General features: G+C 43.6%; 3 protein-coding genes and 1 pseudogene across 3 annotated transcripts in view; 3 read left to right on the top strand and 1 right to left on the bottom strand.

The window, feature by feature from the left end:
* The window catches only part of ALG8 (ALG8 alpha-1,3-glucosyltransferase), a 47251-nt gene extending 41865 nt beyond the window's left edge, over positions 1 to 5386 (top strand). The window contains exon 13 of the mRNA XM_064365332.1: positions 4622 to 5386. Within this exon, the coding sequence (XP_064221402.1) occupies positions 4622 to 4625 (4 nt within the window). The 3' untranslated portion in view covers positions 4626 to 5386. The remainder of the gene's footprint in view (positions 1 to 4621) is intronic.
* Positions 5387 to 5655: 269 nt separating this feature from the next.
* LOC135270221 (small ribosomal subunit protein uS2-like) lies at positions 5656 to 7153 on the top strand (annotated as a pseudogene).
* Positions 7154 to 14808: 7655 nt separating this feature from the next.
* Positions 14809 to 20567, top strand: NDUFC2 (NADH:ubiquinone oxidoreductase subunit C2). Its single transcript, XM_064365339.1, has 3 exons — positions 14809 to 15107; positions 16803 to 16949; positions 19971 to 20567. Exons 1-3 carry the CDS (start codon positions 14939 to 14941, stop codon positions 20018 to 20020), a joined length of 366 nt encoding a protein of 121 aa, XP_064221409.1. The 5' UTR covers positions 14809 to 14938; the 3' UTR covers positions 20021 to 20567.
* Positions 20568 to 21943: 1376 nt separating this feature from the next.
* On the bottom strand, positions 21944 to 26786 carry THRSP (thyroid hormone responsive). The gene is made up of 2 exons (XM_012469588.3): positions 26275 to 26786; positions 21944 to 22625 (listed from the first exon to the last, which is right to left on the bottom strand). Exon 1 carries the CDS (start codon positions 26744 to 26746, stop codon positions 26294 to 26296), a length of 453 nt encoding a protein of 150 aa, XP_012325011.1. The 5' UTR covers positions 26747 to 26786; the 3' UTR covers positions 21944 to 22625; positions 26275 to 26293.
* Between the last annotated feature and the right edge of the window lie 594 nt (positions 26787 to 27380).

Raw genomic sequence — 27380 nt, 5'->3', positions numbered from 1 at the left:
CATAAAGAAAAATATTGGCTGTCATGGTGGCTCATGCCTATAACCCCAGCACTTTGGGAGGCCAAGGCTGTTGAATTGCTTGAACCCAGGAATTCAAGACGAGCCTAGGCAACATGGTGAAGTCCCATCTCTACAAAAAAAAAGTTTTTTAAATGGATTAAAGATGAACAATTCATTCATGGAAGAGGAAACTAGAAGAATCAATAAATATGAAAATAGATTCAGCTTCACTAATAATAAAGGAAAAGCAAAACCATGATGCAATGACATTTCTACTAGTAGATTGGCAAAAATGAAAGTTTGGCAATGGCAACAGACAACAGGCAAAGGTTGCCAAGGATATGCGGAAACTCAACAGAATCAAATGGAAAACTACTGGAACTAATAAAGTATAGCAAAATTACTGAATACAAAAGCAACATTCTAATTAACCAATTAGAAAAGGAATAGAATATAAAGATATTTGCAATAGGAACAAAAACTATAAATACCTAAAGAGTAGGTAATACTATAAAATGTTCAAGACTTTTGTAGAGAAAATGCTAATGTTTTGTTGAGTGATATAAATGGAAATTTGAAGAAATGGATAAATATATACCATATTCATCGATCAGAAGACTTAGCACTTTTTTTTTTTTTTCCCAAGACAGTGTCTTGCTCTCACTCAGGCTGGAGTGCATTGGCGCAATCTCGGCTCACTGCAACCTCTGCCTCCCGGGTTCAAGCAGTTCTGCCTCACCCTCCTGAGTAGCTGGGATTACAGGTGCCAGCCACCACACCAGTTAATTTTTGTATTTTTAGTATAAGTGAGGTTTCAGCATTTTGGCCAGGCTGGTCTCGAACTCCTGACCTTGTGATCCACCCGCCTCAGTCTCCCAAAGTGCTGGGATTATAGGCGTGAGCCACGGTGCCCACCCTCAGAATTTTAAATATATCAATTCTTTCCATAGCAGTCTATAAATTTAATGAAATTATAATCAATACACTAATGAGATTTTTCAAATGACAAGGTGATTTTAAAATCATAAGGAAGTCTAAATGTGTACAAATAGTAATAATAATAATCACTAACATTTATTAGCTTTGTAAAAAAGTAGATGATACACCCTATCAGATATTAAAGAATAATTCAACACTATGGTTATTAGATAGGGTGATACAGGTATAGTGATTGGTAAAGAGAACTGTGGAACCAAACAGATTTCAGAAATAGACCATGGCATTTGTGAGAACATGATGTGTATTAAAGGAGGCATTAAATACTAGTGGGGAAAAGATGGACTTTAATAATTAATGGTGTTGGGCCAGTTTTCATATGTAACATTCCTCACACTCAACACAAAAATACAAATTCAAATGGCTTAAACATGCAAAGCTAAAACTTGGGAAGAAAATATCTGAGTATATCTTTATAATCTTAGAAAAAACAAGGCTTCTTAACAATATGAAAAACATAGACCACAAAGAAAAAGAGTGATACATTTTACTAAACCAATAGTTAAACATTATGACAAACCACCCCCAACTCCATAAATAATATTTAAAGGCAAGCAAAAGAGTTGGAAAAGATATCTGCCATATGTGTAACAAAAGATTAGCATCAGATTGTATATATAAGGCCAGCACAGTGGCTCACACCTGTAATCCCAACACTTTGGGAGGCTGAGGCGAAAGGATTGCTTGAGCCTAGGAGTTCAAGACCAGGCTGGACAATATAGTGAGGCCCCATCTCTACAAAAAATTTTAAAAATTAGCCAGCTGGGGTGGCGTGGGCTTGTAGTCCCAGCTACTCAGGAGGCTGAGACAGGAGGATCTCTTGAGCCCAGAAGATCGAGGCAGCAGTGAGCCATGATCGTGCCGCTGCACTGCAGCCTGGGCCATAGAGTAAGACTGACTCAAAAAAAGAAAGTGTATTATTGACCCCAAATAACAAATAATCTTGAAAAAGAAGCACAAGTTGGAGGCCTCCCACTTCCTGATTTCAAAACATACTTCCAACACTTTGGGAGGCCGAGGCAGGCAGATCACTTGAGGTCAGGAGTTCAAGACCAGCCTGGCTATCTGGTGAAGCCCCGTCTCTACTAAAATACAAAAAAAAAAAATTAGCCAGGCATGATGGCAGAAACCTGTAATCCCAGCTACTCGGGAGGCTGAGGCAGGAGAATTGCTTTAACCTGGGAGGTGGAGGTTGCAGTGAGCCGAGATCGTGCCATTGCGCTCCAGCCTAGGTAACAAGAGCAAAACTCCATCTCAAAAAAAAAAAAAAAAAAACTAGCTGGGTGTAGTGGCACACACCTGTAGTCCCAGCTACTTATCAAGCTGAAGTGGGAGGATTACTTATGCCTGGGAGGTCAAGGCTTCAGTGAGCCATGATTGCACCACTGCATTCCAGCCTGGGTGACAGAGCGAGACCTTGTCTCAAAAAATAAGATGGTGTGGTACTGGCATACACACATAGATAGACCAATAGTACAGAATAGAGAGCCCAGAAATAAGCCATTGTGTATATGGCCAAATGATCTTAATCAAGAGTGCCAAGACTATACACTGGGAAAAGGATAGTCTCTTCAACAATGGTGTTGGAAAAACTGAATATCCACATACAAAAGATGAAGTTGGAACCTTACCTTATACCACATACAAAAATTAACTCAAAATGGCCAGGCACTGTGGGTCATGCCTGTAATCCCAGTACTTTGGGAGGCTGAGGTGGGTGCATCACCTGAGGTCAGGAGTTTGAGACCAGCCTGGCCAACATGGTAAAACCCTGTCTGTATTAAAAATGCAAAAATTAGCCAGGCATGGTGGCAGGCATCTGTAATCCCAGCTACTTGGGAGGCTGAGGCAGAAGAATCACTTGAACCTGAGAGATGGAGGTTGCACTGAGCTGAGATTGCACTACTGCACTCCAGCCTGGATGACAGAGTGAGACTTAAAAAAAAAAAAACACCTCAAAGTGGATTAAAGGCCTAACCGTAAGATCTAAAACTCCTAGAAGAAAATACAACTTCAGGCCAGGCATGGTGGCTCATACCTGTAATTCTAGCACTTTGAGAAGCTGAGGTGAGCACTTCAGGCCAGGAGTTTGAAACCAGCCTGACCAGCAAGGTGAAACCCCATCTCTACTAAAAGTACAAAACAATTAACTGGTTTGGTGGCTCACGCCTGTAATCCTAGCTACTCAGGAAGCTGAGGTAGGAGAATCACTTGAACCTGGGAGGCAGAGGTTGTAGTGAGTTGCGTTTGTGCCACAGCACTCCAGCCTGGGTGACAAAGAAACCCTGTCTCAAAAAATAAATAAAAAGGAAAGAAAAAAGAAAGCATAGCATCAGAACATTGGATTTTGCAATGATTTCTTGGATATAACACCAAAAATACAGGCAACGAAAGCAACACTAGATAAATGGGACTACATCAAACTTTAAAACTCCTGTATATCAAAGGAAACAGAGTGAAAACACAGCCTATGGAATGGAAGAAAATATTTGCACATCATATATCTGGGCTGGGAATGGTGGCTCACACCTGTAATCCCAGCACTTTGGGAGGCCTAGGCAGGTGGATCTCTTGAGTTCAGGAATTTGAGACACGGCAAAACCTGTCTCTACAAAAAATACAAAAATTAGCCTAGTGTGGTGGCATGTGTCTGTTGTCCCAACTACTTGGGTGACTGAGGGTGGAAGGATTGCTTGAGCCTGAGAGGTGGAGGTTGGAGTGGGCTGTGATCGTATCATGCCACTGCACGATCTTTGTCTCAAAGAGAATATATATATATATATATCTGATAAGGGGTTAATATCCAGAATACATAAGGAATTTCCACAACTCTACAACAATAACAAAAATAAATAACCCAATTTAATAATGGACAAAATAACTTGAATAGACAATTTTCCAAAGAAGACATACAAATAGCCAACAAGATATAAAAAGATGCTCAAAATAACTAATTATAAGAGAAATGCAAATTGAAACCACAATAAGATATCACCTCCCACCTATTAGGATGGCAGCTATCAAAGAACAAAAAACAAAGTTGGTGAGGATATGAAGAAATTGGAATCCTTATACACTGCTGGTAGGAATTTAAAATGGTGCAGCTGGACCAGGCGCTGTGTCTCATGCCTGTAATCCCAGCACTTTGGGAGGCCGAGGCAGGCAGATCACGAGGTCAGGAATTCGAGACTAATCTGACCAACATGGTGAAAACCCGTCTCTACTAAAATACAAAAATTAGCCAGATGTGGTGGTGTGGGCCTGTAATCCCAGCTACTCGGGAGGCTGAGGCAGGAGAATCACTTGAACCTGGGAGGCAGAAGTTGTGGTAAGCCGAGATCCCACCACTGCACTCCAGCCTGGGCGACAGAGCAAACCTCTGTCTCAAGAAAAAAAAAAACCAATAAATAAATAAATAAAATGGTGCAGCTATTATGGAGAACAGTATGAAGGTTCCTCAAAAAATTAAAAATAGTATTACAATATGATCCAGCAATCCCACTTCTGTGTATATAACCAAAAGAGTTCAAAGCAACATCTTGAAGAGACATTTGCACACTTATATTCGTTGCACCATTATTTACAATTGCCAAGAGGTGAAAGAAATCCAAATGTTCATCAACAGATGAATGGATAAACAAAATGTGGTATATACATACAATGGAATATTATTCAGCCTTAAAAAGGAAGGAAATCTTGTCACAAGCTACAACCTGGATGAACCTTGAGGACATTAAGGTAAGCGAAATAAGCCAGTCACAAGAGGAAAAATACTGTATAATTCGACTTATGTGAGATATCTAAAATAGTCAAAATCATAGGAACAGAAAGTGAAAAGTGGTTGCCAAGGGCTGGGGGAGAGGAAAGGTTGAATTAGTGTTTAATGAGAAAAAAGTTTCAGTTCTGCAAGATAAAAAGTTCTAGAGATCTGTTATACAATAAAGTGAATATACCTAACACTACCAAACTATATGGTATATGGTAGTGGTTTTTATTCTTTTCTTTTCTTTTTCTGGAGACAAGGTCTGGCTCTGTTGGCCAGAAGGGAATGTAGTGGCACGATCTCTGCTCACTGTAACCTCCGCCTCTCAGGCTCAAATGATTCTCTGACCTCAACCTCCTGAGTAGCTGGGGCTACAGGTGCACGCTCCCATGCCTGGCTAATTCTTTTGTATTTTTTTGGTAGAGACCTGGTTTTATCATGTTGCCCAAGCTTGTCTCAAATTCCTTGGCTAAAGTGATCCTCTGCTCTCAGCCTCCCAAAGTTCTGGGATTACAGCCATGAGCCACCGTGCCTGGCCCCAAACTATATGCTTAAACATAGCCCAGATGGTAAATTTAACGTTCTGTTTTTTTACCACAATAAAAGTTTAATATTTTATTTATTTATTTATTTATTTTTATTTTGAGATGTTGTCTCCCTCTGTCGCTAGACTGGAGTGCAGTGGCCCAATCTCGGGTCACCGCAACCTCCACCTCCCAGGATCAAGCAGTTCTCCTGCCTCAGCCTCCCGAGTAGCTGGGGCTACAGGTGAATGCCACCACACCCAGCTAATTTTTGTATTTTTAGTAGAGACGGGGTTTCACCATGTTGGCTAGGATGGTCTCCATCTCTTGACCTGCCTTGGCCTCCCAAAGTGCTGGGATTATAGATGTGAGCCACTACGCCAAGCCAAAAAGGTAATATTTTAATATAGTTAAAAAATTAGCCTTTCCACACTACCTGCCGAGGGCTCCAAACGGCGTTGTTCTGGATTCCCGTCGTAACTTAAAGGGAAACTTTCACAATGTCCGGAGCCCTTGATGTCCTGCAAATGAAGGAAGAGGATGTCCTTAAATTCCTGGCAGCAGGAACCCATTTAGGTGGCACCAACCTTGACTTCCAGATGGAGCAGTATATCTATAAAAGGAAAAGTGATGGCATCTACATCATAAATCTGAAGAGGACCTGGGAGAAGCTTCTCCTGGCAGCTCATGCCATTGTTGCCATTGAAAACCCTGCTGATGGCTGGGCGCAGTGGCTCAAGCCTGTAATCCCAGCACTTTGGGAGGCCAAGGCGGGCGGATCACGAGGTCAAGAGATCGAGACCATCCTGGCCAACGTGGTGAAACCCTGTCTCTACTAAAAATACAAAAATTAGCTGGGTGTGGTGGCGTGTGCCTGTAGTCCCAGCTACTCGGGAGGCTGAGGCAGGAGAATTGCTTGAACCTAGGAGGCGGAGGTTGCAGTGAGCCAAGATTGTGCCACTGCACTCCAGCATGGTGCCTGGCGACAGAGTGAGACTCTGCCTCAAAAAAAAAAAAAAAAGAAAACCCTGCTGACGTCAGTGTTATATCCTCCAGGAATACTGGCCAGAGGGCTGTGCTGAAGTTTGCTGCTGCCACTGGAGCCACTCCAATTGCTGGCCGCTTTACTCCTGGAACCTTCACCAACCAGATCCAGGCAGCCTTCCGGGAGCCTCGGCTGCTTGTGGTTACTGACCCAAGGGTTGACCACCAGCCTCTCAGGGAGGGGTCTTATGTTAACCTACCTACCATTGCTCTGTGTAACACAGATTCTCCTCTGTGCTATGTAGACATTGCCATCCCATGCAACAACAGGGGCGCTCACTCAGTGGGTTTGATGTGGTGGATGGTGGCTTGGGAAGTTTTGTGCATGTTTGGCACCATTTCCTGTGAACACCCGTGGGAGGTCATGCCTGATCTCTACTTCTAGAGATCCTGAAGAGATTGAAAAAGAAGAGCAGGCTGCTGCTGAAAATGCTGTGACCAAGGAGGAATTTCAGGGTGAATGGACTGCTCCAGCTCCTGAGTTCACTGCTACTCAGCCTGAGGTTGCTGACTGGTCTGAAGGTGTGCAGGTGCCCTCTGTGCCTATCCAGCAGTTCCCTACTGAACACTGGAGTGCCCAGCCTGCCATGGAAGACTGGTCTGCAGCTCCCACTGCTCAGGCCACTGAATAAGTAGGAGCAACCACTGAATGGTCTTAAGCTGTTCTTGTGTGGGCTCTTAAACAACATATAAGATTCATGGAAAATAAACATCAAGTTTCTAAAAAAAAAAAAACAAAAATTATTATTGCATATATCAGAAATCCAAAATTGTATAAATGTATATGCATAGTTAAAAATAATAAAATATATATCCCTGTACCCACTATGTAGCTTCAAAATTGAATATCATTAATACCTTAGGGGGGGGGAGAGATCCAAGATGGCTGATGATTAGCAGCTCGGGCACGTACCTCCCAGTGAAAGCGCAAAGAACGAGAGGACGCCACACTTTCAGACGAATATTAGTTGCTCACGGACCAGGAGATCCCCAGTGGAGGAGCCCCACGGGTCGCCAGGGCGACTCTTGTGCCCGGCGTGGTGGTTTTGCTGGTGCCTTAGCACGCCAGTTCTTGGTGCAGAGTCCGGAGATTCCCGGGCAGAAAAGCACCATCAATCTTAACACCGCTGTTTTGGCCGGCTCAGTGGATTGCTCAGATCTCGGCGCAGGGAATCAACAAGTTGGACGTCAGAGACCCAGTTAGAAAGCCGGTAATTATAAAGACGACAGACGGACAAATATATAATGAAGGGAAGAAACCAGCGTAAAAAGGTAGAGAATACTCAAAATCAGAATGCCTCTCCCTCTACAGGGGATTGCAATTCCTCATCAGTAACGGAACAAGGCTTAATAGATTACACGTGTGTTCCAATAACAGAAGCAGGTTTCAAAACGTGGGTGATAAGAAACTTCTGTGAATTAAAAGAACTTGTTCTAACCCAATGCAAAGAAACTAAGAACCTTGAAAAAAGGTTTGACGAAATGTTAACGAGAATGGACAATTTAGAGAAGAATATAAGTGAATTGATGGAGCTGAAAAACACAACACGAGAACTTCGTGAAGCATGCACAAGTTTAAACAGTCAAATTGATCAAGCAGAAGGAAGGATATCACAAGTCGAGGACCAGATCAATGAAATGAAACGAGAAGACAAGAATGCAGAAAAAAGGATGAAAAGGAATGAGCAAAGTCTCCAGGAAATATGGGACTATATGAAAAGACCTAATTTACGTTTGATAGGTGTACCTGAATGTGATGAAGAGAATGAATCCAAGTTGGAAAATACTCTTCAGGATATCATTCAGGAAAATTTTCCCAACCTGGCAAGGCAGGGTAATATTCAACTCCAGGTAATACAGAGAACACCACAAAGATATTCTTCAAGAAGACCAACCCCAAGGCACATAATCGCCAGATTTATTAGGGTTGAAATGAAGGAGAAAATACTAAGGGCAGCCAGAGAGAAAGGTCAGGTTACCCATAAAGGGAAACCTATCAGACTTACAGCAGATCTCTCAGCAGAAACCCTACAAGCCAGAAAAGAGTGGGGACCAATATTTAACATCCTTAAAGAAAAGAACTTTCAACCCAGAATTTCCTATCCAGCCAAACTAAACTTTATGAGCGAAGGAAAAATTAAATCTTTTGCGAACAAACAAGTACTTAGAGAGTTCACCACCACCAGGCCTGCTTTACAAGAGCTTCTGAAAGAAGCACTATACATATAAAGGAACAACCAATATCAGCCTTTCCAAAAATATATCAAAAAGCAAAGAACTTTAACACAATAAAAAATTTACATCAACTAATGGGCAAAACAGCCAGCTAGCATCAAACGCCGGTATTAAACCTATATATATTTTAATTGGATAAAAAGCCAAAACCCATCGGTATGCTGCATCCGGGCCCATCTTACATGCAACAATACACAAAGACTCAGAGAGAAGGAGGAAGATTTACCAATCAAACAGAGAGTAAAAATAAACTAATAAACAAAAAGCAGGAGATGCAATTCTCGCCTCTGATAAACTAGACTTTAAAGCAACAAAGATCAAAAGAGGCGAGGAATGACATTACATAATGGCAAAAGGATCAATGTAACAAGAAGAGCTAACGATTCTATAGATCAACGAGATAGAAAATTAACAAGGATATTCAGAACTTGAACTCAGACCTGGAACAAGTAAACTTAATAAACATTTATAGAACTCTCCACTTCAAATACACAAAACATACATTACCACCTCACACCTATTCCAAAGGTGACTATATAATTGGAAGTAAATCACTCCTCAGTAATCACATAGCATTTCATAGGTTTAAATTAAATATTGGTTGGCTGTTTGTTTGTTATCTTCTTCCCTTATTCCTTCCTGACTACATCATTAAGTATAATTATCAGTATAAAAGAGCTTTTCAATACCCATTACTAAATTGCATTCTAGCCTGGGCAAGAAAGCAATATTCCCATTCTCTCTCCTTCTTTCTTTTCCTTCTCCCTCCTCCCCATTCTCTCTCTCTCTTTCTCTTCCTTTTTCCTCCTTCCTATTCTCTCTCTCTCAAAAAAAAAAGAACAGTCTACAAGCCCTTTACTATTTGTCATCCTTATTCTAATCAAACATCTTAAGAAGCAATAATATTATTCAATTAGTCTGACCTTTAATGTTGGCATCTTAAATGTAAGCATTTATATTTCTAATGTCACTTCTACACGAGAGAGGGTGTTTACCTTAAAAAAAAAAAAAAAAAAAAAAAAAAAATACCTTAGAGGTCTTGTGCCTCTTCCTCTCCAGAGGTAACTATCCTGAACATTTGCCTTTAATTTATCTTACTTTTCTTTAGGGTTTTACGACTAACATGTGTCTCTAAAAATACATTTTTGCCTAATATTGAATTTTGTATCAATGGAATCATAATATGTTCGCTTATAACTTGTCTCTTTTTCTCTAAGTTATGTTTTTAAGATCCATTGGCCAGATGTGGTAGGTACACCTGTGGTCCTAGCTACTTGAGAGGCCAAGGTGGGAGGATCACCTGAGCTGGGGGACATTGAAGCTTCAATGAGCTGAGATTATGCTACTGCACTCCAATCTGGTGACAAAGTCTTAAAAAAAAATTCAGCCAGGTGCAGTGACTCATGCCTGTAATCCCAGCACTTTGGGAGGCCAAGGTGGGTGGATCACCTGACATCAGGAGTTCAAGACCAGCCTGCCCAACATGGCAAAACCCTGTATCTACTAAAAGTTTAGCTGGGTGTGGTGACAGTCGCCTGTAATCCCAGCTACTCAGGAGTCTGAGGCAGGAGAATAGCTTGAACCTGGGAGGCTGAGATTGCAGTAAGCTGATACCACGTTACTGCACTTTTGCCTGGGTGACAAAAGCAAGACTCTGTCTCAAAAAAAAAAATTCATTCATACTGATTAATGACTATTCATTTGTATCAAAATGCCACAATTTATTTTCTGTTCTGTTCTTATTGGACATTGAAGATGTTTCCAGTTTTGAGGTATTACAAATGGCTATTACTTCCAGGAATATTCTTGTACATATCTCCTAGTATTGGTACCTATGTGCAAAAGTTTCTCTAGACCTAAGAGGCAAGGGTATAAAATTAGGTACACATAAAATAATCGAAAACAAAACTAAATACTCACCAACAGAATAATGGATGAATAAAATGTGACATATTTATATGATGGAATATTATATAGTAGTCAAAAAGGATGAATCTTTTTGATGATAGCCATTAATCAGTATGAATAGCCATTAAACAGTATAAATGAAGTTGTTTTGTTTTTTTTTTTTGAGACAGAGTCTTGCTTTTGTCGCCCAGGCTAAAGTGCAATGCAACCTCAGCTTCCCGGGTTCAAGCTATTCTCCTGCCTCAGACTCCTGAGTAGCTGGGATTACAGGTGACTGCCAATCTTTATGTATCATCATGGATAGATCTCAAAAATTTTACATGGAATGAAAAACCAAGAGAAAAACAGAAACAATGAATCACAATATTTAGATTTTAAAAAGGCACATATAACACAATACTAAATATATGTAAAATTATAAAAAATGGACTGGAAATATCCACAGTAAACTCACGATAGTGGTTGTCTCCAGAAAGAAAGGAAAAGGAACTTTATTGTATCTGTAGTGTCTTATTTCCTTTAAAATAAAAGAGGAGGGGGCTGAAAAATATGACAAAATTCAAAGTTGTTAAATCTGTGTAGTTGAATATGAGTATTTGTTGTATTGTTCTTTGTAATTTTTTGTATCTTAAATTTCCTTCAAAACAAAACAAAACAAAAAAACAGGGTTGGATGCAGTAGCTCATGCCTGTAATCCCAGCACTTTGAGAAGTTAAGGTGGGCAGATCACTTGAGGTCAAGAGTTCAAGACTAGCCTGGCCAACAGGGCAAAACCCCATCTCTACTAAAAATACAAAAATTAGCAGGGCATGGTGGTGCACACCTGTAATCCCAGCAACTTGGGAGGCTGAGGCAGGAGAATTTCTTGAACCAGGGAGGTGGAAGTTGCAGTGAGGTGAGATCGTGCCACTGCACTCAAACCTGGGTAACAGAATAAGCCTCTGTCTCAAAAACAAACAGACAAAAGACAGGCCCAGAAGACTGTGGGGGATTATGTGTTGGGGAGCGGTGGGCTAAGTTTCCGTTATAGAGCCCCTTACTTGGAGCTAGATTTTTTTTTATTTTTTAAAAGCTGGGTTTCACCATATTGGCCAGGCTGGCCTTGAACTCCTGACCTCAGATGATCCACCCACCTCGGCCTCCCAAAGTGCTAGGATTACAGGCTAGATTTTTTTTTAATAGAAGATGAGCCTTTGAATATTCATTGAATACACAAGTATTTCATCATGTTTTAACAAAATCTGTAAACTTCATTTTAAGTGTTTGCCTAATAAGTTTATCTGGTATTCAGAATTTACATATTGCTCCTGAGGAACATTTTTTGTTGTTTTCATTCTTTTGATAAAATTTTAAAAGAAACACTGGTTAAAAAAACAAAAACAAGTTTGTGCAAAAAAAGATGTTTCATGCCATACTATTTTCAGAGGACAGATTTCCAGATGTGTAATTACTGAGATAAAGGAGGTAAACTTTTGAAACATTTGCTGCCTTTCAAGAAAGGTCTAATATACACTTCAGAAAAATCCTAATTTGGGCTGGGCAAGGTGGCTTATACCTGTAATCCCAGAACTTTGGGAGGCTAAGGCAGGAGGATCTCTTGAGCCCAGGAGCTCCAGATGAGCCTGGGCAACATAGAGAGACCTTGTCTCTACAAAAAATTTAAAAATTAGCCAGCATGATCGCACCACTGCACTCCAGTTTGGGTGACAAAGCGAGACCCCAACTCAGAAAAAAAAAAAAAAAAAAAAAAAAAAAAACGCAGGTCAGGCTCGGTGGGTCATGCCTGTAATCCCAGCACTCCAACCTGGGATTTTGGCACTTTGGAAGGCCAAGGAGGGTGGATCATGAAGTCAGGAGATTGAGACAATCATGGCCAACATGGTGACACCCCATCTCTACTGAAATACAAAAAAAAATTAGCTGGGTATGGTGGTGCATGCCTGTAGTCCCAGCTACTCGGGAGGCTGAGGCAGGGGAATCTCTTGAAACCAGGAGGCGAAGGTTGCAGTGAACTGAGATTGCGCCACTGCACTCCAGCCTGGTGACAGAGCGAGATTCTGTCTAAAAAAAAAAAAAGCAAAATTCTTTTTATTTTTTTTTAAGACGGGGTTTCACCATATTGGTCAGGCTGGTCTCGAACTTCTGACCTCAGGTGATCCACCCGCCTCAGCCCCCCAAAGTGCTGGGATTACAGGCGTGAACCACCGCGCCCGGCAAAAAAGCAAAATTCTAACTAGAAATACTGTCAGGTAGTGTTAAAAGGTCCATCCTTTGTGTAATCACTCTTAACTGGTATTTAATTCTTTCACTTAGGAAACCACTATCTTTGATGTATATACTTTTGCATAAACCTCTGGTTTAATCAGCATTCATCTGGATAAAATGTTGATCCTATTAATGAATAGACATAACATTTTATTTTATTTTATTTTATTTTTGAGACAGTCTTGTTCTGTCGCCAGGTGCCAGGCTGGAGTGCAGTGGCGCAATCTTGGCTCACTGCAACCTCCACCTCCCAGGTTCAAGCAATTCTCCTACCTCAGCCTCCCGAGTAGCTGAGACTACAGGCATGCGCCACCATGCCCAGCTAATTTTTGTATTTTAATAGAGACAGAGTTTTACCATGTTGGCGAGGATGGTCTCGATCTCTTGACCTCATGATCCGCCCGCCTTGGCCTCCCAAAGTGCTGGGATTACAGGCGTGAGCCACCGCGCCTGGCCTACAGGAAGAAATTTTAGCTCAACAGCAGGAAGGGCTGTTCAATCTGCAATATTAGAGATGGGTGAGCAGAGTCTGAAAAATTGTTTAACAGAATTATAAATTCCTTCTTTCATTACTCAAACCTTTTTTTTTCCTTTTGAGATGAAATTTTGCTCTTGTTGTCCAGGCTGGAGTGCAATGGTGTGATCTCTGCTCTCTGCAACCTCCGCCTCCCAGGTTCAAGCAATTCTTCCCGTGTCATCTTCCTGAGATTTAAGCACACTCTGAATGAAGAGACACCCGGCAAAACAGGCTTTGTGTGAGCAACATGGCTGAATATTCACCCGGGTGCGGGTGGGCTGAGTCGGAAAAGAGAGTCAGCGGAGGGTGGTGGGATAGGAGTTGGTTTTATAGATTTGGGGTATGCAGTGGAAAGTTACAGAAGTTAACAGTTCACGAGGTTTTTGCAGGCCGGGGTGGCGGGGTGGGGTGTTGCCAGGGGTGGGGGTATCAAAAGGTCCAAGGTCCAGTGTCACAAGGTTGGCTTATCAGTTAAGCCAGAACAATGGTGGAATGTGGCAAGGTCAGTTAATCGGGCACTGCAGGAGCTACCTATTCTTTTTCTATTGTTGCAGGGAGGAGGGGGGAGTGTCACAAGGTCCAAGGTCCAGCATCACGAGATTGGCTTATCAGTTAAGGCAGGAATGGTTGAGGCAAGAATAATGGCAGAACTAGCCATTCTTTCTTCTTCAGACTTTCTGGCTCCAGGAGGCCATCCAGAGGTGTACTTGCGGGTCATGGGGGGTCGCCATGGCTCAACTAGGGTATGGCCTATGGTGCAGCCAGTTCAAAGAACCTTGCACCGAGTAGTCGACTCTTCTGCCTCAGCCTCCAGAGTAGCTGGGACTATAGGCATGCACCACCATGCCCGGCTAAGTTTTTGTATTTATCATAGAGACGGGATTTCACCATGTTGGCCAAGCTGGTCTTGGAACTCCTGACCTTCAGGTGATCCGTCCGCCTCGGCCTCCCAAAGTGCTGGGATTACAGGGGTGAGCAACTGTGCCCAGCCTCATTACTAAAACATTTAGGGAACACCTCCTCCCTCAACCATGTGCAAGGACCTGAAGACTCAGAGGTGAAACATTTTAGGGTGCTGCCTCCAAATCTGAATTTCAATAATAGATTAAAATGATCCAGTCCTGGGCTTCTCTAAGTTCATTGCTGACCAGACCTTAATTTTAGGCTTTGGAGGGTGTGTCTGTGCGAATGAACGACTGAATACTCAGAAAACGAAAACTAGCTTTTATGGAACTTCAGTTAATTACGTTTCTCAAAATGTGCATCATGCCCATTTCTGGATGTTGGATGAAAAGATAATCTATGCACAAAGGGCAGGGGAGGGATAGGCAATTCTGGGTCGGGAAGTTCTGTGAAAAGAAAATCAGTGTCTCATAGTCTTCTCCCACTTTGGCTAGCCTGGGGTACTCCTCGACCCCGCGTTACCAGGCCCGCGAAGCCCACTCCCACAGGCGAATTCGCGCGGGCGGGCGAGTAAAGTGACATCTAGTAGCGCGGAACTTTGCATGCCGGGTTCCGGCGGCAGCACGCGCCGGGAAGCGTTTGGGCGCTGCACAGCGCTGCGCCGGGACTTTCAGGCCGGCGTGCGGAGGACAAAGCTGACTTCGTAGGCCCGCATAGTGGTCGTGGTGGTTTTCCTTGTAGTTCGTGGTCTAAGGCTAGGCCTCAAGTGAGAACCGCGTCACCATGTTATACTCGCGGCAGAACCGAGAGCCTTTAAGGTTTCTGCCGGATGAGTCCCGGAGTCTGCCCCCGCCCAACCTGACCGACCCGCGTATCCTCTACTTAGGCTTCTTGGGCTACTGCTCCGGCCTGCTTGACAACTACATCTACCGGAGGCCGGTCCTGAAGGCAGGTGAGGGCTGCGCTGGCGGAATCGGCTGGGAGGGGGGTCGCGGGGCTGCAGACCGGCCCTGCCGTACGCTCTCCTCAGGTGCTCTGCTTTTCCGTGCCTTTTTGCTTACTTGGCCCCAGCTCGCCTTCTCAGGCTGTCCGCGCCCGGTTAGCTCTTCAGAATCGAGCAGAGCCAGTGTGTTACTTGGCACATGAAGAAACTGAGGTGCAGTTGTAACGGAGGGAGCGCGAAATCACCACTGAGACAAAGACTGGGCCAAATTACAAGGTCTTTATTGCCGGCGACCACGGAGGACTCGCGTCTCCCTAACCCGTGGCCCTGAAAGGAGGGTGTCAAGTCCTTTCATGGCCGTAAACCACCTCCTGGGCGGGGGTGAGGGTGAGGGGCTTTGGACATTCCGATTGTTACTTAAGTGGTTCACAAAAGTCAAGATAAGCGTTTACACATTGTCTGAGTAGGGTGGAAATTACAGACCTTAGTTACTTATTACAAGTCTTAGTTTTTCTTAAAATGGTGCAGGGGCCAAAATGGCGTTGGTTTGGACTGCTTGCCTGTTACATTAGGGTTAAAGAGAGCAGTTTCAATGGAAAGCTGAGGTATGTCGAGGTATGCAGTTTATGGGGCTATTACCGTGTCACACAGTGAAGCAGGAACTGAGTCTGTGAAGGACCTGGGACTACTCTCTTCATTTTGTGTTGTGCTGTGTGCACAAATGAGCCATGACTCCATGCCATGAACCGCTCACTCTATGGGCATTATTGATAGCATTTAGGCCTTAGAACACTTTATAGGGATGTATTATTCATGACGAGGAAACTGAGCCTAACAGGTTAACAGCAGTTTACCCAAGGTCATATGGCTATTAAGTAGCCGAGCTTTTTTTTTAGACCTCTAAGTGGATATTGGAAACCAGTGCTTCTCAAAGTTAATGTGCATACGAATAGCATAGGAGTCTTGTTAAAATTTGGATTCTGGGCCAGGCGCAGTGGCTCACACCTGTAATCCCAGCGCTTTGGGAGGCCGTGGTAGGTGGATCGCTTGAGCTCGAGAGTTCGATACTATCCTGGGCAACAGGGCAAAAGCCCGGCTCTACAAAAAAAAAAAAATAGAAAAGTTAGCTGGGCCTGGTGGTGCACGCCTGTGGTCCCAGGCTGAGGGATGCTGAGGCAGGAGCCTGGAAGGCAGAGGTTGCAGTGAGACGAGATTGCACCGCTGCACTCCAGCCTGGGTAACAGAGTGAGACTCTGTCTCAAAAAAAAAAAAAAAAAAGTAATGCCATAACAACAGATTATATATCTGAAATGTATGTAAAAATGTAACTTTTTTTTTTTTTTTTTTTTTTTTTGAGAAGGAGTCTCGCTCTGTTGCCTTGGCTGGAGTGCAGTGACACGATCTTGGCTCACTGCAACCTCTGCCTCCCAGGTTCTAGTGATTCTCCTGCCTCAGCCTCCCGAGTAGCTGGGACTACAGGTGCCTGCCACCACCCCCGGCTAATTTTTGTATTTTTAATAGAGATGGGGTTTCACCATGTTGGCCAGGCTGATCTCAAACTCCTGACCTCAGATGATCCGCCTGCCTCAGCCTCCCAAAGTGCTGGGGTTACAGGTGTGAGCCACTGCGTCCAGCCAAAAAGGTAACTCTTAATACACATTGACTAATTTTTGCTTTCTTTGGAATTTGTCATTTGAATTTCAGGTTTGCATCGCCAGCTTCTGTATGTTACAGCCTTTTATTTTGCTGGATATTTTCTTGTAAAACGTCATGACTACGTATGTGCTGTGAGGGATCGTGACATGTTTGAGTATGTAAAATTACATCCAGAGGATTTTCCTGAAGAAAAAGGTATTTCTTTCATACTCCATGTTATGGAAAAAAAAAAAAAAAATAGAGGCCGGGCGTGGTGGCTCACGCCTGTAATCCAAGCACTTTGGAGGCCAAGGCGGGCGGATCACCTGAGGTCGGGAGTTCAAGACCAGCCTGACCAACGTGGTGAAACCCCATCTTTATTAAAAAAAAAAGAAAAGAAAAGAAACAAAAGAAAAGAAAAAGATATTTCAAGTTAATTGTAGAGAATCTGTGTTTACTGTATTATTATTTTCCCTGGTTACTCTTATCCATGTCTATGGCTTTAGGTAACTTCTAAGTTCTGTTGACTCCCACATCGTAGTCTATAGACCAAAATTCTCTTGAATTAATATATCCACTTTCTGCCTGACTTCCTCTGTGTCCTTCGGACAGCAACAAAATTCATGTCCCCTCTGCCTTCCCAAACCTCCTGCTCCTCTGTCCTGCTTCAGGGAGTGGCACTGCTGTCCACCTGGATGCTCAAGCCAGAAGCCTGAGAATCATCAAGTCTTCCTCTTTCCCTTCCCATTAGTCATCAGGTCTTATCAGTTCTGCTTCCTAAATATTTCTCAACTTTGAACTCTCCTCTCCCAATACCACTACCCTGGTTTAGGCCTTGATAATATCTTGCTTGGATTGTTGCACTTGCCTCTTAACTCACTTCTTGCTTTGGTCTTATTTCCAGTGACAGCAAATCTGATCACATCTGTTTAAAATAGTCATCCATTGCCTAGTGGATGAAATTCAGGCTCCTTAGGATGGCTTATTTCCTCCGGCTTCACTAATTGCCTGTCTTCTGGTAGAAACACTTTACCCACATCCCTGTCTACCATATGATATACACATGTCTGTGTTCTTCATGGGCTATAGCTTTGTCTTTATTTCCCCAGCCTCTCGCACAGAGCCTACACATAGCAGGCACTTATGCATAATAGTGGATCTGAACCGTATGGAACACTTCCTCATCCCTCATCACTCATCATTTGCCTGGTGAAATGCTTTGTCCTGAGCCTGTCCTGTATTGCTTTGTACATGTTATACCTTCTTCCTGCTATGTTCTTCTTCCTCCTGCCCCTGCCCCTTCACCCCATCTCCCTAGCAAATTTCTGCTTTTATTATCTCAGTGAAGGCTTCACCCAGCTAGAGTCAGGCATTCCCTCTGCATGCTGTATCTCTATCCTGCTATGAATCTATTAATAATTGTAATATGACTTCTCTCACCTGTGTTTTACACACATATGACACAGATGTATACATATATGAGTCTTTGTAAGTTGGCAGTTTAACTTATTAGGACAGGGTTTTTTTTGTTTCCCTAGGGGTTTGGCATACACATCCATATTAAATGTATAAATGAATGAGTATAGAAAAAAATTTGAACTTGTAAACATATAAATAGATTTTCCCTAGCCTCGCCAACATAGTGAGACCTCATCTCTACAAAAAATTTAAAAAACTAGTTGGGTGTGGTGGCATATGCCTATAGTCCCAGCTACTTGGGAGGCTGAGGCAGGAAGTTTACTTGAGCCTGGGAGGTCAAGGCTGCCATTTGTCGCAATCACCCCACTGCATTCCAGCCTAGGTGACCAAGCAAGAGACCCTGTCTTAAAAAAAAAAAAAGACTTTTTTATTAATGTAAATGTGTGATATAAAACATTTAAATTTCATTAGACTGAATGATCTCTAAGGTCTTATTTAGCTCTAAAATGTCATTACTCTTTAATATTCCCACAGCCTTTAGTCACATATGTGATATTTATGGTAGATCAGAAAGATATGGCTTTTTTTTTTTTGCCAAAGAAGAGCTTAAAGACTAGCACAAAGCTGTGAATAGTGGATGTATCAGGAATGCATAATACTCAGAACTGTTAAGTGTTAGAACTGTAAGTCGTCTTGGATATATTGATTAGTAGGAATGAGACCCCGTGGCTGAGCAGTCTTCAGTCCCAGACCTCTGGCTCTTTGCCTAGAGATAGTTCCACAAGTTCCCTGCATCTGCAGGAGTGTGTATAACTGCAGGGCTCATTCTGTTTCTGAGCTGCAGACTACTGGCAGTTGTGCCAAGAGCCTTATGCACAGACAGTGGGAACCCGGAGAGCTTGACCACATTGGCTGCTGGCCTCTCCTAGCTGACGCATGCCCCTCTGTGTTTATTTCTTCCTTCACCTCTTCATTCAAGATACTCCTGGCAGCACCTGGTCCTTCTTAGCAGCCGTCTGGTTGTCATCACAGATTCCTCCAAAGTTATTCTTCTTTCAATGAAAGAAAATCTTTCAGTGATTGCCAAGCCATAGTTGAGGACAAGAAAATAAGGAAATTCTTAAGGGTTTGTCTTAGTTCATTTGGCCTACTATAACCAAATGCATAGAATGGGTAATTTTTAAAAATTAATTTTTTTCCTGCTGCCTAAATAATTGTAGAATAGACTGGGTAATATATAAATAATAGAAATTTATTGCTTACAATTCTGGAGGCTGGGAAGTCCAAGATCAGGGTGCCAGCACAGTCAGTGTCTGCTGAGGGCTCACTTTGTGTTTCATAGATGATGCTCTCTTGCTGTGTCCTCACATGGTAGAAAAGGCAAACAAGCTCCCCAAAGTCTCTTTTATAAGGGCACTGATCCCATTCATGAGAACGTAGCCTTCATGACCTAATCACATCCCAAAGTCCCAACCTCTTAATATCATTGCCTTAGGGGTTACATTTCAACTTACGAACTTTGGCAGCACATGAACATTCAGACCATAGCAGGATTTCAATCAGTAAGATTACTGAGAGTTAATTTTCCTTTAGGTAATACAATTCTTAAGACAATTAAAAAATATATCCTTTTGGCCAGGCGTGGTGGCTCACGCCTGTAATCCCAGCACTTTGGGAGGCTGAGGCGGGTGGATTACCTGAGGTCAGGAGTTCGAGACCAGTCTGACCAACATGGTGAAACCCTGTCTCAAAAAATATATATATTAAATAAAAATAAAAAAAATAAAAATATATCTTTTATGATCTTTCCTTTTATAGAGAAGAAAACGTATGGTGAACTTTTTGAAAAATTCTATCCAGTACGTTGAAGTCTTCAAAATGCTTGCTGCAGTTTCACTGATACCTGCTGTTTCTGAATTTGATGGAACATGTTTCCAATGACAGTTGAAGTTTATGCCAATCTGTATGTTGACACCTTGTAATTAAAATAGTTACCATGAGTACTCTTGACTCTTTATTGTTGTAATAAAAATAGTTCATCAGAGAATGGTCAGTTTCCATTCACCCATCTGAAAGATTTTAATGAGGTTGAGTTCTAGTTTAGAGTTCGCAGACTACAGCCTATGGGCCAAATCTGGCCCCCTGCCAATAAAGTCTTACTGAAACAACCATGCTCATTTGTTTATATGTTGTTTATGGCGACTGTCATGCTATAAGAGCAGAATTGAGTAGTGATAGAGACCTATGGCTGGCAAAGCCTAATTAATACTGGCCCTTTCAGAAAAGGCTTCCCTGCTTCTGTCCTAGTGCAAAGTGAATTTAGAGTGAGACAGATTACAGAGAATTCTGTGACTTATGCAAAATAATTTTGACTTCATCCTATAGATATTAATCATTAAAGGGTTTTAAATCATACAGTCTGGTTTGTATTTCTGAGCTCTGTCTGTAATGATATAGAAGGTGGTTTAGAAGGAGGAGACTTGGCCAGGCTCAGTGGCTCACGCCTGTAATCACAGCATTTGGGAGGCCAAGGCAGGTAGATCACGAAGTCAGAAATTCGAGACCAGCCTGGCCAATATGCTGAAACTACATCTCTCCTAAAAATACAAAAATTATCCGGGCATGGTGGTGGGCGCCTGTAGTCCTAGGTACTTGGGAGTCTGAGGCAGAAGAATAGCTTGAACCCAGGAGGGTTGCAGTGAGCTGAGATTGTGCCACTACACTCCAACCTGGGCGACAAAGTGAGACTCTGTCTCAATAAATAAATAAATAAATAAAAGAAGGAGGAGACTCCAGACAAGGAAAATAGAAATCTTATGCTGCAAAGGTGTCTTTACTCCTAGATGGATTATCCTGGAGAAAGTGGACTCAGGAGCTAACACTGTCTACAGTGGAGCTTGGTGCAATTGGAAGCAAAAGACTGCACCTAACTGGAATGAGGTTACTTTTTATGGCTTATCAAATGCTTGTCCTGGCCTGATGGAATGGCTCATGCCTGCAATCCCAGCACTTTGAGAGGCTGAGGAAGAGTAGATTGCTTGGGCCCAGGAGATCAAGACCAACATGGGCAACATGGCAAAACACTGTCTCTACATAAAATACAAAAATTTGCCGGGCATGGTGGCACGTGCCTGTAGTCTGAGCTACTCAGGCTGAGGTGGAGTTTGAGGATGCAATTAACTGTGATTGTGTTGCAGTTCACTGCAGCCTGGGCAACACTACAGCAGCCTGGGTGACAGAGACCCTGTCAAAAACAAAGTATGGGCCGGGCATGGTGGCTCACGCCTATAATCCCAGCACTTTGGGAGGCCGAGGCGGGTGGATCACAAGGTCAAGAGATTGAGACCATCCTGGTCAACATGGTGAAACCCCATCTCTACTAAAAATACAAAAATTAGCTGGGCATGGTGGCGCGCGCCTGTAGTCCCAGCTACTCTGGAGGCTGAGGCCGGAGAATTGCTTGAACCCAGGAGGTGGAGGTTGCAGTGAGCCGAGATCGCGCCATTGCACTCCAGCCTGGGTAACGAGCGAAACTCCATCTCAAAAAAAAAAAAAAGTATTTGTCCAAAAAGTTTTTGTTTCCTAGCTTAGAATTTATAATCAGATTAAGTTTTGGAGATAAAGTATTTTTCTTTATATGTGATTTCAAATTAGTTGGCCATATAAATATAAGCAGATGGTTTCTGGGTGAAATTAGATGAATTTCATCTCTCTTTTCTTGAGTACCACTTGTAAAACCTGAAATTAGGTTGGAAAAAATGCTTTAGAAATAATAAAGATGTACAAATAAACAAGATTTTGTTTTTTATTACTGCAGTAAATAGGTTTATAATTCACTTGTCCTTGGCCTCATCAGTGGTTGGCAAGTACAAGAGGGTGAACCATTCATCCCAAGAGACTCTGCTACCTCTCAGCTCTGGTGAGTAAAAAGCAAGGGCTAGAGCAAATACATAGGGGAGCGGGGGAGAAAAAAATCATGCTATTTTAATAGCCCTCACATGCCAAGTGCTTTTGATTCATCATGTTTAATTTTCACAAGCTTGTGAGGTAAATAATATTATCCCCATTTTATAGATGAGGGAATTTAGGCTCCAACGGGTTAAATAACTTGCCCAAGTGCACATACTGAATGACTGCCATGAGGAGGGATGTGAATTTTGGTCACATGCCAACACCTACGTTCTTCCTACCATATCACACTGGACAGGTAACTGTCTAGTCCCTCCTGAACCACTGGTCACCTCCCCAAGCTGGTAAGAGGACTGAGGGGAGCAGTGAATAGCAACAGACTAAAGGTGAGCCAGTGACTGGAGTCCAGGAATTGGCGCTCAGAAGGAGATAAGAGAATCATCCCGGAGAACTGAGCCGTCTTCACTTCTGGCTGCAGGTCTAGGCTTTTCTGCTCTCGTCATCGGCTAGTGAACTGCTCCGCTGGCCTCATCACAGAGTCTGCCTTCTATCATGTGAAGGGAACTGTGGAGTGCAGAAAATTTTTAAAAAGCCAAGTCAGTATCAATTCAAACAATGAAGATACTGTCACATGCCCATTGAAGCAGGAAGAGCAGTGAAAAATCTCAACGCTGGTGTTGCTGTTGGAAAACTGGCAGTGCCTCAGCACTGTAAGGAGAATCCTAGGTTGTCAGAGCTGGAATAACTCATTCGATTTCTCTGCTGTATTTTACTAACGGGGAAACTGAGATGCAGAAAAGTAAGATAAGTTGTCTAGGGCAGGATATGGTGACTCTTGCCTGTAATCCCAGCACTTTGGGAGGCTGAGGGGGGTGGATCACAAGGTCAGGAGTTCAAGACCAGCCTGGCCAACATGGTGAAACCCCATCTCTACTTAAAGTACAAACTAGCTAGACGTGGTGGTGTGCGCCTGTAACACCAGCTACTTGGGAGGCTGAGGCAGGAGACTTGCTTGAATCCGGGAGGCGGAGGTTGCAGTGAGCTGAGACCGTGCCACTGCACTCCAGCCTGGGCAACAGAGCAAGACTCTGTTTCAAAAAAAAAAAAAGTTGTGAAGGATAATACAGAAGTCAATGGAAGAGCCAGGACAAGAGCCCAGATTTTTAACTGTTGCTATACCACACTGCCCCGAATGAAAATCAGGTTAGGGTGTGTTGAAACATTATGATGTAGAATTGCTGCTCTGGTCTTTGAAGCTATTTGGTGAGTCAAAGAGCAGGGTTTCTACCCATTCTGCCATGCCCAGTTCCCACTTTGTGCCCACTCTGCAAAAGTCTAAGGCTCTAAGGAACACAGAAAATCTACCACTGTAGAGGAAAAGAATTAGGTAATTCTTTTAGGCCAGAGTTCACATCTTGGATCTGCCATTTACTGAGTAACCTTGGACTCATTTTACTTCTCAGACCTCCTGTTTTTTCATCTGCAAAAGGGAATGATAATTCCATTAGGTAATGGATATGCAAAGTGATCTTAAAACTATTCAAATGCCAGTTTTAAGTTTTACTACCACTGTTATTCAGTGAGGAAGCTGAAATCCAGAGAAGTGAAGTAGCTTGCCCAAGGCCCCACAACTCGTTAGTGATAGAATCAGAATGTGAACCCAGAGCTCGTGACACAGCCCAGTCTAATTCAAGAAGAACCTGTGTGAAGAACCTCGGGGAGCCTCAAGGGGAAAGGGAAGCAGGGTCCAGGTTGACAGTTTGGGTTTGAAGTGGGAGAAGGGAAAACTGCTGAGAAAATGCTTGGATTAGAGCTCTCCATAGGTTCTGTGTTTGGGGGTCCATGTGTATTCCCCGTAATTACAGAGCAGCCTTAACACAGATTATGAAGATAACACAATATGGCAGACAGTGAGTATGATGGAAAGCACACACTCAGCTCAAAGTTGAGGCTGGTCTCACTTTTGTCTCCTTACTGAGTGCCTTTGGGTGAGTCACTTCACCTCTCGGGCTTCAATTACCTTACTAGTAAAGTCGGGATGAGAATCTTATCCTATATAGCTGTATCAGGTAGTTTTGAGATAGCAATGGACATGGATGTTGTTTACAATGGATGAGGCCAGTTTCTGGGAGCAGGGCTGGCAGATGGCACAGAATCTAAACTGGCAGGTGCTATGGTCCAATATCTATTCATGCTAGTATTGGCCAGGTACAGTGGCTCATGCCTGTAATCCCAGCACTTTGGGAAGCTGAGGCAGGTGGATCAGAAGGTCAGGAGATCGAGACCATCCTGGACAACATGGTGAAACCCTGTCTCTACTAATATACAAAAAACTAGATGGGTGTAGTGGCATGCACCTGTAGTCCCAGCTACTAGGGAGGCCAAGGCAGAATTGCTTGAACCCGGGAGACAGAGGTTGCAGTGAGCCGAGATCACGCCCCCTGCACTCTAGCCTGGTGACACAGTAAGACTCCGTCTCAAAAAAAAACCAAAAAACAAACTAATCTTTATCCATTAGTGACCGAGTGACCTAGTTGTGACCATGCCTGGGCCCCTTTCCGCCTCCTACCCTCTGCCACCACCTACTTCTTTAGCTTGCTGTTTATCCACAGTCACCACCACAGCCCCTCTGTGCATAGTTATGTAGGCTCAGACTGCAACACATATTCACATGTACATACAACAGGGCTTCCCAACAGGCATGCCTGCATACTTGGGTGTGCCTGGAATGAATTATAGTGCCAAGATGGTGGTCCCTCGGCTTCCTGTTTGGTGGGTTCCAACCTGGTATGGTCAGAGTACCCCAGCCTGTTGTAGGAGTAATGCAAGCAACCTCACCTATGTATCCCCATGTGCCATATAATTTTCCATGTTCTGTGACTTGAAAAAATGTTGGGAATCACTATCACACACACAGAATTCAGTGTTCACTTAAATCAATACACATGCCTTGGGTAAGTTTCTTCATTTATAAAATGGAAATAATAAAACCTGGCCAGGCACGGTGGCTCACACCTGTAATCCCAGCACTTTGGGAGGCCAAGGTGGGCAGATCACTTGAGGTTAGGAGTTCAAGACCAGTCTGGCCGACATGGTGAAACCCCACCTCTACTAAAAATACAAACACTAGCTGGGCATTTTGGCACATGCCTGTAATCTCAGCTACTCAGGAGACTGAGGCACAAGAATCATTTGAACCCAGGAGGTGGAGGTTGCATTTAGTCAAGATTGCACCACTGTACTCCAGCCTAGGCAACAGAGCGAGACTCCATCTCTGGGGAAAATTTAAAAATGGAAATAATAAAACCTGTCTTTTTAGGGTTATTGTGAAGATTGAGATAATTCTATGTCCAGCACTTAGAGGTTGTGCAGGCACTTACTGTATGCTTCAGTGGAGACTATTACTAATACATGACATCAGGAATTCTTAGGATTCATGGATAGGCCTTGGTGGATAGGATATCCCCTGAAATTATATGTACAGTTACGTGCCTGTCTACCTGAACTTGGGGGAAAGAGTCCATAGCTTTAATCAAATTCTTCTTTTTTTTTTTTTTTTTGAGACAGAATCTTGCTCTATCTCCTGGGCTAGAGTACAATGGTGTGATCGCTGCTCACTGCAAACTCCACCTCCTGGGTTCAAGTGCGTCTCCTGCCTTAGCCTCCCAAGTAGCTGGGATTACAGGTACCCGCCACCACGCCCAGCTAATTTTTGTATTTTTAGTAGAGACGGGGTTTCACCATGTTGGCCAAGCTGGTCTCGAACTCCTGACCTTGGTGATCCACCTGCCTCAGCTTGCAAAAGTGCTGGGATTACAGGCATGAGCCACCGCACCCGGCCCCACTTTAATCAAATTCTAACGAAGTCAATGGTGAGAACATACTCATTCAGTTCACACATCTGCAAGCATTCACATACTAATAAGCACACATGCACAAACACATATATGTGCATATGAGGTATGCACTCACAGGCCACTTTTCCTTCTGTCTCCATATCACTTCATTGCAATTGCCAATTTGAGATCAGAAGGATGGTAATGCAGGCCTAGTCTTAGGCTCCCTGAGGTTGTGGTCCCAAGACCCTGACTCAAGAGTGGCTCTATCTGAGAACCAGGCTGTTCCTCTCCCACTGGGTTGCACCACCGCCCCCTCTCCTCTTCTGGAATGTCCCTTGGTAGACTTTAACACCCACCAGCATAGCCACAATTACCTTCCCTAGTGTCCCAGGTCTACTGGACCTGTCCTGTCATTTCCTGGTATTTCCTTGTCACCTCCTGGGCTTTCTCGATGAGGTATGTGAGGATGTGATGGAGGCTGGAGAAGTGCAGGTGGAACTGGGCTTCCAGCTCCAGCTCTCCTGAGGCACTCTCATCCGCAACTTCCTCTGTCTCTGCGGTTCCATTCTCAGCCTCCTCGGCTTCACTGCTTGCCACCTTGGCCTGCCACTCTTCCCGTGGCAGCAGCCCATGGTCCACATCCACGCGGATGGCCTTGAGCATGGTGAAGTAGGTGTAGAGATCAGAGGCCCTAGCCTTGGCTGGGCCGCCATGCCCACTCAGCTGTGCGTCCCGCAGAAGGCTGGGGATCATTACCACCTGCTCCATGTTGCGCACCTCAGCTGAGTACCGGTCCATGACAGTCAGCAGGCTGTTCTTGGGGTAACGCTTGGTTAGCACCTGCATGGTTGCTTCCTCTGACACACTGAGCCCAGCAAACTGTCCCTGCACTATTTCTAGGCTCTCGGCAGATTGACAGGATGCCAACGCCCAGCTGTTGAGCCAACACAGCCCTGTTTTGGGCCAATCCCAGGGCTCAGGCCCCAGCGTCTGTATCAGGTGATCCATCTGCCCAGGGATAGATCTGCCAGCCTTCTGCTTGTCATCCCAGCTCTGCATGACTGCCCCAGCAAGAGCCTGGCTCTTCCTCTGACAGCTTGCTGGGCCAGTTGGAAGGAAGCTTTTCCCTTTGGCAACTGGTACACTGGACCCCAGGGCAATAAATAATTCTTTCAGGTCACTGGAGACCAAACTGCCTCTTTGCTGCCTGCTTAGGGCAGCCTTCTAATGCATAGCTCACTCCTTCAACCTGGGGTACCTCCATTGTGAAATGGAGAGGATTTGAAGTGAAACAGCTTGATGTGGGGCAAGAAACACTGAAGTTGGAGTCAGAAGCTCAGTCCTGCAATTTCCTAGCTGAGTTTTTTTTTGTTTTTTGTTTTTGTTTTTGTTTTGAGAGAGTCTCACTCTCTTGCCTAGGCTGGAGTGCAGTGGTACAGTCTCGGCTCACTGCAACTTCCACCTCCCGGGTTCAAGCGAT

This window comes from Aotus nancymaae, unplaced genomic scaffold (assembly GCF_030222135.1).
Source record: "Aotus nancymaae isolate 86718 unplaced genomic scaffold, 86718_ANA_hifiasm-v0.15.2.pri h1tg000059l, whole genome shotgun sequence".
Classification (NCBI taxonomy): Eukaryota; Metazoa; Chordata; class Mammalia; order Primates; family Aotidae; genus Aotus; species Aotus nancymaae.
The sequence above is the reverse complement of the archived record's forward strand: the minus strand, read 5'-3'. Positions and strand labels throughout refer to the sequence as shown.